This window comes from Chionomys nivalis, chromosome 7 (assembly GCF_950005125.1).
Source record: "Chionomys nivalis chromosome 7, mChiNiv1.1, whole genome shotgun sequence".
Lineage (NCBI taxonomy): Eukaryota > Metazoa > Chordata > Mammalia > Rodentia > Cricetidae > Chionomys > Chionomys nivalis.
The window spans coordinates 84,440,412-84,449,945 of NC_080092.1; the positions used below are offsets into that span (position 1 = coordinate 84,440,412).

Genomic DNA, 9,534 nt, shown 5'->3' on the forward strand with positions numbered 1-9,534 from the left:
AACCATTGAAGGGTCCCACTTACATCTTGTTTTAGGGAATTTGGGCGTTGTCAATCTGTCTGGCTACTTCCTGCTGAGCGGGGACGCTGCATTCTTACTGCAATTTTCCAACCGCGCTCAGACTCGGGTCGCAGGTCGCAGCGACTGGGAAGAGGCAGAGGCTCCACCGAGCTGGAAGGTGGAGGCAAGGTGGTGTGGCAGACCAGGACCCGACCCCTTCGGGATGGGGCGGATCCCACTCCAGCCAGATGCCCCGGGCTGGGACAGAGGTCCAGGCCAACTGGTCTTATCTTGGCGGTTGTGCTGCTCTTCTGTGCCCTGAGGCAGGTCCTGGGTGCTTGCAGCTTGCAGCCCCTCAGCGTGGAGGGGCTGGAGCTCCTTGGCCTTGGAGCCACAGCAGCTCACACTCCACTGCTAACTCAGGAGGTCTCGGTAATTCAAACCATGTGAATATTGAATAAATCCTTAGGCTCTCATCGTCTGTGGAAACAAAAACAGAGCCTCCTTTCCAAAGCATTAATTTCCTCCCAATACATGCGTCCCCTCCGGCCAGGGACAACCTTGTTTGTTTATCCCGCTTTCTCGTGAAGGAAGTCCAGGATTAACATATAAATTTTTAGAACAAAGCAGCTCATTGAGAGCCAGAAAAAATTTGGTGCGAAGATAAAGCGCCCATCTGAACAATTGCTAGATTCGTAACCCATCCGCTCCTGTCGAGGCTCTACTTTTATCCTGCTCTCCCTTTTTCAACCGGTGAGAGCAGAAAACCCACTTTTGTCCTCTTACCTGAGGATTTACCAGTGCACCCCCTGACTGCAGCAAGTTCTGGGCTCCACGGAGAGAGATTTGAGGGTTCCCCATACGAGGCCACCACTTGTCCCCGTACGGGCCACCAACTGTCGCGTCCACCTCTCGGCCAGCAAGAAGGACGCAACACCGGAGCTCTTCCTGCTGCAGTTTATTCAGGACCTTTATTCACAGCAATCTTTCTCCTTCTCTCTCTCTCTCTCTCTCTCTCTCTCTCTCTCTCTCTCTCTCTCTCGGCATCCTCTCCCAGCCCTTAAGTAGGCCTGGGCCACCAACCCCAGATTGCCAGGTGGGCACTGCCCATAGGTCCACGCATATGCAAGCAGCTGACAATCATTGCGTGATAATAGCATAAGTCAGGCCTAGTTGATATTAGGAGTTGATTATCACAGAGAGCACTCGCTTTCGGGATCACGGAGGGCAGGGTCAGCACCATCAGGTGCGACTCCATGCAGTTCTCTACACATAACCATCAGGTGTGACTCCACACGGCTCTCTACAGAAGCTGAGTCAGGCAGTCGCCATGATTCTCGGAACTGAGACAGATGTAGGCTAGAATCCTTCCTGGTAAGCCAGCACCTTGTGGTGCTACACAGATTATTAGAAATGGGTTAAGCAAGATGTGAGAGTTAGCCTATAAGAGGCTACAGATAATGGGCCAGGCAGTGTTTAAAAGAATACAATTTGTGTGTTGTTATTTTGGGTAAAGCTAGCCGGGTGGCTGGAAGCAGCCCGCCGTTCCAGGTACACAGATGCGAAAGAACTGTAGGTGGTAGTTTTGTCCTAAAGTAAGCAGTGTTCCAAAATGTACATCAAAATTGAGGACATGGAAAGGTTAAGCACATTATAGAAGGTCTAAGTTAAAAAGGTCTATGAGAGGTAAAACTTGAGGAAAGATGGTATTGTATTACTAAGTTTATATTTATGTTCTACAGATGCGTAGTGGATAAAGGTACTTGCCACCTCACGATGCAAGCCTGGTGACCAGAGTTCCATCCCTGGAAGCCTCTTGAAGGTGGAAGGAGAGAACTAACTCCATATGCTGTCCTTTGACTTCTGCATGCATGTTGAGGCATGTACCACATGACCATACAATAGTAATAAAATGTATGACTTCATTATAATTAAAGATTATTTTTAAAGTTCTAACAACAGACATCATTTGATGCTTATTTCATCGATCAGTCTACTCTGGACATTAGGAAGAAGCTACAGAAGCAAGAAACAAGATATAAATAATCCAAGATAACTTTTGAATTTGGCTTTTGGAGTTTTCTACAACTGTCGGAGCCCATGTGGGTCCAACACAGATTCCCTAACCCGGCAGGAACGGAGTCGCGAGGAATAAAACTGACACAGCTTACACCGTCATCATGGAAAAAGCCAGAACCACTCTTTATTCTCCAAACATCTTATAACCCCCCTGAATTGAGTGGGGGAAAACACATTAGGCTGTCTCCTAGGCAACCAGGTGCCTCGGCTTAAGTCATGTCCACATCTAGCAGTCAGGTAGGCCATGAATTAGCATCTCTATAAGACATCCTCCAAATTACAAAGGAAGGGAAGCACCAAACCTCTAAACTATTAAGTCATCAGCTTTGGTCAACATCTCTTCTCAGGTACTCTACATTCTAACAAAAGAAAACTCGGAGCAACACATCCTGGCTTTTGCTAAGGCAGAGACAGCTTGTCTGTAGAGCTATGTGACCAGCTCAGACCGGGCTAATGGCTTCTGTGCCAAATCGAAATATGGGCCCACATCCAACAAACTTGAGAGTCCAAAAGGGGAAAAGATCACAGACATAAGAGAAAGCAGAATCCAACTGGGACCCTGCCTAGTAATGGTTTTGTAACAAAGGTCAGCTGTCATAAATAAAGGGTGGGACAGGCCTCCTTGCCCAGGGTCTGAGTTTTCATTCAGTTTACAACCAGTGTGGGCAGCATTGTGGATCTAGTCCCTACTGCACTTTGTCTTTCCTTTTTTGTTTGTTTGTTTCTACTTTTCTGTCATGTCTTTACTGCACTTTGGTGCACTAAGGCTTTTCTTCATGTGGCAACTGGTCCTGGCTTTTCCCATTCCAGAGTTCATTGGGAACCCACGCCAGTTGACTTCAGAGCCCTGGGTGCTAACCAAACTCTGGTCTTGGAACCCCTCTGATCATCCACCTAAATCCCCACATACTCGAGCACCTGAGACAGACAAAGGGGGCACTGAGTATCTGGGGCCCCCTGCTCCCAAAGAGATGTTGGCCCCACTTGAGGAGTTGACTGACAGTTTACTTCTATTCCAGGACCCCAGCACTTCTCGGGAGTCGAACCCAGAGCCTGCGGAACTTGGTGTTTCACATCAGCATCTGACCAACAAGCTGATACCACCTGGTAAGCACCAGAGAACATTTTAACACCAAATGGGGATCAAGTTCAGGCTCCCATTCGGCCTTCACAGTTCAAATGTACTGCCAGTCTAGCTGAGGCTGCAGATCATCAGTTGGATGCAATACTTGTTCTGCCACTAGACAGCCAGAGTTCAAAAGCAACAACCATCATGGTTTCACCCATGGAGTTGAAGAAAGATTTAACTCAGCACAGGAAACTTGCTAAGGTGGTTGCTGGAAAACCTCAGTTTCACAAACAAACCAAAGATGATGATTATGGTGACCTGAATATGAATGAAGCTTATTCTTACAGCCTTCCTAAGCAATCCCAGGAAAATGCAGATGAAGCTCCAGAGTTCCTAGAGCAGGATGAACCTGACCAGTTGGAGACACAAGTTCAAAATACAGAGAATCTCCATCAGGAAGCTCCAGATTATTTCCCACAGGAAGATGAACCTTTAATCCAAAAAGAAGACTCAGCTCACCATCAGCTTCCTTCTGAGGAACCATCAGTTCATCCTGAAATACGGGGTTCACCTCCAAATAGAAATGAAGCTCAGCACTCAAACCAGCCAAATGTGACAGTGAATCCTGTGACTTCAGAGGCAGATAAGGAGGTACAAGCTACTGTGGGCCAGCAACAGACCCTAGCCCAGTTTGCAGAGAGTTCTGAGTTGTTGGAAACTTCATCAACCCAACAAGAGGCCCCAGCTCAGATTTTAGAGCTTCCTGAAAACCTTGGAGATTCTGGTAGCCAGCTAAAAGCTCCAGCTCTGCCTACAAAGCTTCCCGAAGAAACCAGTCCTCTAGTTGAGCAAGAGGGTACAGTTCCAGTTCCAGAATCCTCTATGCAGAGTATAACTGAAACTGTATTAACCACAATTCAAAACCCTAGTCAGGTTCAATTTCTCCATTATACTTCGCCCATGATTACAGGTAAGCCTGCAGTTAGAATCTAAAAAACTTCTGAACCTAGAACAGAGAATGAGTCATCTCCATATGAGGAGGAGACTCCAACTCAGACTCCCAGTCCTCCTGTTGAAACTGAACATTTCGTCAGCCAGCAGCAGCAGCCAACTGAACCTTCTGAGTATTCTGAGGAGGCTGAATCTTCTGGAGTTGATTTGGAACCTCCAGTTCAGCCTCAAGAGGAAGCAGAGGAGTTAGGCCCTTTACCAATGCAGCAGGAAGATTTATCTCAACATCCAGGTCCTCTTCTGGAGGATGACTCTAATCTCAGTGAACTAGAGCAGCCAGGTCAACTTTCTGAGTCTCCTGAGGAGGGAGAATTGGGTTCTGGAAACCAGCCAGAAGCTTCAGTCCAACCTGCAGAGCTCCCTCCAGTTGAACAAGAGGCTCCACTTCAAACTCCAGAGTCCCCTATTGAGAATGTGGTTGAAACTCCACCAGTTCACAAAGTCCAGCCAAATCCAAATGAAGAGCACCATTATTACTTACCACATGTTACAGTTAGACCCGTGGATGTGGCACTTACCATAACTTCTACCAAGGAGACGGAATCTTCTCTGATGCAGCAGGTGTCCCCAGTGCATCCTTTGGAGTATACTGAGCAGATGGAACCCTTTCTCCATGAGGAGAAGCCTCCAGCTCAGGCTTCTGGGCCTTCTGGAGAGAGTCAATTTCAAAGCCCCCTGGAGGTACCAGCTCAAGCCTTAGAGTATGCTGAAGAGTTTAAACCTTCTGCAACTGAGCAGGAACAAGCAGCTCAGTCTCCAGAGCATCATGAAGTGACAGATTTGCCTCCAGATCACTATCAAGCTCAGCTTTCTAGCCTGTCTTATGTGATTGGTCAATCTCTAGATCTGGAGATTACAGTAACAGAGAATCCTCTAGCTGCGATGGGAACTGTGTACCATGAGGCTACAGCATCTGAAGAGGTTGAACTGTCAAAACAACAGGGTGTTTTATATCAGCCCGCAGAACCTATTCTGCATCATAAACCTCTAAGTCAGCAAGAAGACACAACTGGAATATCACAGATCTCTGAAGAAGGAAAACCCTTTCCAGCACCACAGGAGACATCAGAACAGATGCTAGAGCTGCCAGATGAAGAATTTCCAGGTTACCATGAGGTAACAGTTTCATCCCTGAGTCATGGTCAAGTTTATTTTTCAGCATCACACAATATCCCAATTAATCATCAAACCAACCCAAAAGAGGATCATCATTCTCCAGTTGGTCAAGGGGTCCCAACCCAACCTGAAGAATTTCCTGAGGAACCATATCCAAGTCAGCAGGAGAGCTCAACTTGGCCTTCAATAACAGATAGGTTTTTTCATCTGTAGATCTAGAGGCAACATTCAGAACTGAACTTCCAAAGTCATATGAAACCACTGTTAAACATGTGGACCTAGAACTTACCATAACTCCAGAACCCTCTCTGAAGGATGAATCAGTTCCATTTCCACAAGAAGACTTACGTCAGCCTATAGACTCCACTGAGAAAGGTAAATTTTCAAAGATTCAGACTAATGCCCTTTCAAAGCATCCATATTTCTCCAAAACTGAATCTCTAGCCTTCCAGGAAGCCATAGCTCAGACAACACACCACTTTAAAGAGGTATACCTTTATTCAACTCAACAGGAAGCCTCAGAACTGCCTCCGGGTCACAGTATGGGAGTAAGACCTTCTTTACATCAACAAATAACCCTATCTCATCCCATAGACCTCCATGAGAATCAGAAACCATTTCTAGCACTGAAGCCCACTGCAGCTCAGACTTTAAAACTCCATAGAAAAGGAAAATTTTCTCTAACCCATAAAGTGATTCCACACCCTCCAAAGCCACTGAAAAATATTGTAACTCACATTCCAGCACACAAGATAACTGTTCCAAGGCCAGATCAGGATCAAGTTGAGTATACACTATCACCTAATGGTTTATTTCAGCCTTTGGACCTAGAAGTTACTGTAACCCCAGGAATTAGTCCAGAGACTAAGCATTATATACTACCAAAGAGTAGTAAATCCACATTTTCAAGTAAAACTTCCACATCCACGTTATAGTGAGTCTCAACATCCAAACCCAACTAAAAACGCATTTCAACCTTTGGATCTAGAAGTCGCCATAAATCTAAAACTTAAGGAGAAACTTTCTCAAACTATGGAAGAGACCACAAATCAAGTGATGGAACCTCCAGAAGAGAGTTGAACTCAAGGTCTAGAATATCATGAGATGACAATTCCAATACCAACTCAGGATCAAGCTAAGTATCTGGCATCACTTACTGTCTCATTTCAGCCCTTAGACCTAGAACTCCCCCTAACTTCAGAGCCTACCAGAGAGCCTCAGCATCCTACAGTCCCACAGCCCCTTCAGCATCCAAACCCTTATGAAGCCACAGTTCAGCTTTTGGATGTGGAACTCATCCTAACTCATAGAACTACTCCTGAGGGAGAACATTCTCAAACTATTCCAGAGACCACAAGTCTAATTACAGAACCACCTAAGGAGGTTGTATCTCAAGAGCAGGAATATCAAGAGGCAACAATTCCAACAGAAACTGAGCATCAAGTAGTTCCTTCATCTCAACCTTTGGATCTGGAACTCACCATAACTTCAGAGCCTACCAGAGAGCCTCAGCATCCTACAGTCCCACAGCACCCTCCACATCCAAACCCTTCTGAAGCCACAGTTCAGCCTTTGGAACTGGAACTCACCATAACTCATAAAACTACTGCTGAGGGAGAACATTCTCAAACTATTCCAGAGACCACAAGTCCAATTACAGAACCACCTCCAGCCCCAGTATATCAGGAGACGAAAGTTCCAACACCAGGTCAGGATCAAATTGAGTATCCAACAACACATGTTGTATCATTTCAGCCTTTGGATCTGGAACTCACCATAACTTCAGAGCCTACAAGAGATGCTAAACATCCTACAACTCCAAAGCACCCTCTGGTGATATATCCAGAACGTGTTTACTCTCAACATCCAAACCCAACTGAAGCCACAGCTGAACCTTTGGATTTGGAAATTTCCATAGCTCCACAGCTTACTACTGAGGGAAAATTTTCTCAGAGCATTCAAGAGACCACAATCCAGATTACAGAAACACCTAAAGTGGCTGTAGTTCTAACCCCAGTATATCAGGAGGTGACTGTTCCAATACCAACTGAGGATCAAGCTGTTGTATCATTTAGGCCTTTGGATCTAGAACTCACCGTAAGTTCAGGGCCTACTAGAGATCCTCACCATCCTACAACTCCAAGGGAGACTACAGTTCCTCCTCCAGAGTACTCTCTGGTGATATATCCAGAGCCTGTTCACAGTAAGCACACAACTCAGATACCTGAAGTCACCGTTCAGCATTTGGATCTAGAATGTAATGTAACTTATCAACCTATTAATGAGGGAGTGCTTTCACAAAGTATGCACGAGAGCACAACTCAGATTACAGCACCACCTAAAGAGGGTGTAGTTCAAGAGGTGACAGTTCCTATACCAATTCAGGGTCAAGCTGAGATTCCAGCTCCACCCAGCATCTCATCTCAGCCTTCTCAGCCTCCTACAGGAACTCACTTTCGTCCAACTCCACAGGAGACTAGTGTTCATCATTCAGATCACAGTGTGATCCTGAACCCAGGAGTTTTCGTTCCTCGTACAAGAACTCCAACTAAAACCGTAGTTAACCTTGATCCTAACTCATCTACTCTAGAAAACAGTCCTGAAAATGTGCAGAGGACCACTGCTGAAGTTAGAAAACCACCTAGTGTGTTTGTAGTTCAAACTCGAGGATATGAGGAGGGCATGGTTCAAGGTCTAATTCAGAGTAAAGCTGAGTATCTAACAAAACCATATCATCCCTTAGACATGGAACTCACTGTAACTGCAGAGCCTACTACAGAGGGTCCTCATCCCACAGCTCTCAGTGAGACTACAGATCGTCCAGTGCATTCTCAAGTGACACCTCTAGAACAGGTTCACATTCAGCCTCCAAACACAACTGAAATCACGGTTCATCCTCCAGATTTGGAAGTTACCATAACTCATCAACCTACTACTGAGGGAGGACTCTTTGAACCTGTGCAAAAGACCTTCTCTCAGCCTCCACAGCCGCATGAGGGGCTTGTTACCAGAGCTCCAGGGTTCCATGATAGTAAAGCTGCAATGCCAAGTTATCAAACTCAGCATACAGTGTCACCTGAGGTCCAAGTTTACCATCTTGATGTGGAGCATGCTTTAACTGAGCTATCTAAGATAGAGAGTGAACCTTTGGAAGCCCCAGGGAATATTACTACCCTTCCTCTAAATAACCCTGAAAAGGTACTCCCACTTGATGAGAAGATTCAGGTTCAAAATTCAAACCTAACTCAAGTCACAGCTCAGTATTTACACTCAGAATTTTCAATAACTCGACAACCTAATACAATGATTAAAGGTTCTGCCCCTATGAAGGACTCCCCAGCTCACACTTCTGAGATACCTATGGAAACCGGGGCTCAATTTCTAGAACATTATGAGACAGCAGCTCTAACTTTAGTTCATGTTGAAGCTCAGCATTCAGATTCATCAACTATAGAGACTAAACCTGAAGTCCTAGAGACTGCAGCTGCTTCTACAGAGGCTGCACAGTATGGAGTCTCAACAACTACAGCTGCTTCTCCAGAAGCTGCACATTCTACAGTCCCAACAACTACAGCTCCTACTCCAAAGTGCCCTGAAATTACACTTCCACCTACAGATCAGTTTTCGAAAATGGAACTTACCATAACTCCATATTCTGAAAATTCCACTACAGAAAAAGATTTAACTATGGAACAAAATGCCTACATGTACATCAACCTATGTGAGTTCTGCTTGTGTGAAAATGAGACACTGCTGTGTGTTCATCTCAGCCCAGAGCGGAGACTCCACCAAGTTCCTGTGCCAAAGCCCGACTCCTACAACAACACTTTTGCTAACTTGTAAGACTCACCTTTATTTCTGTTTTACATTTGCCTGACATAGCACCTTTTTCTTCAAAGCTTTCCTGGGCCCGCTCCTTGCCAGTTCCTTGCAGGCATTGGCCAGAGCTGCACGCGGAAACTGCATCCACCAGGGTCACCTCACCGTCAGCTTGGTTTTCCTTGTTTTTTCTTTTCTTCCCCAAGCCCTCTGAGTGAGTCTGGGGTTTTTCTGTTGCAGCCTCTCTGCAGTAATCTCCACAGGCACTTGGACTCAAATGCCGCCAGAGTTACCCCTCACCACTGGCCTGAATTCCTGCAGTAAGTGCTTCTCCCACTTGATTCCCTGTGTGCTTTTCAGACAGCCAGCCTACTCTTCCTCTGGACCCCCTCCTCAGGCTACTGCCACACTAGGTTGCTGCCTTGACACCTGCTTGGGCT

At 45.9% G+C, this 9,534-nt stretch overlaps 1 protein-coding gene across 1 annotated transcript; it reads left to right on the top strand.

The window, feature by feature from the left end:
• Positions 1 to 2,816: 2,816 nt before the first annotated feature.
• Positions 2,817 to 9,118, top strand: LOC130877083 (mucin-2-like). Its single transcript, XM_057773989.1, is given in 5 exon segments — positions 2,817 to 3,189; positions 3,192 to 3,673; positions 4,091 to 5,474; positions 5,477 to 6,158; positions 6,160 to 9,118. Coding segments are annotated over 5 exon segments (5,880 nt in total).
• Positions 9,119 to 9,534: the final 416 nt, after the last annotated feature.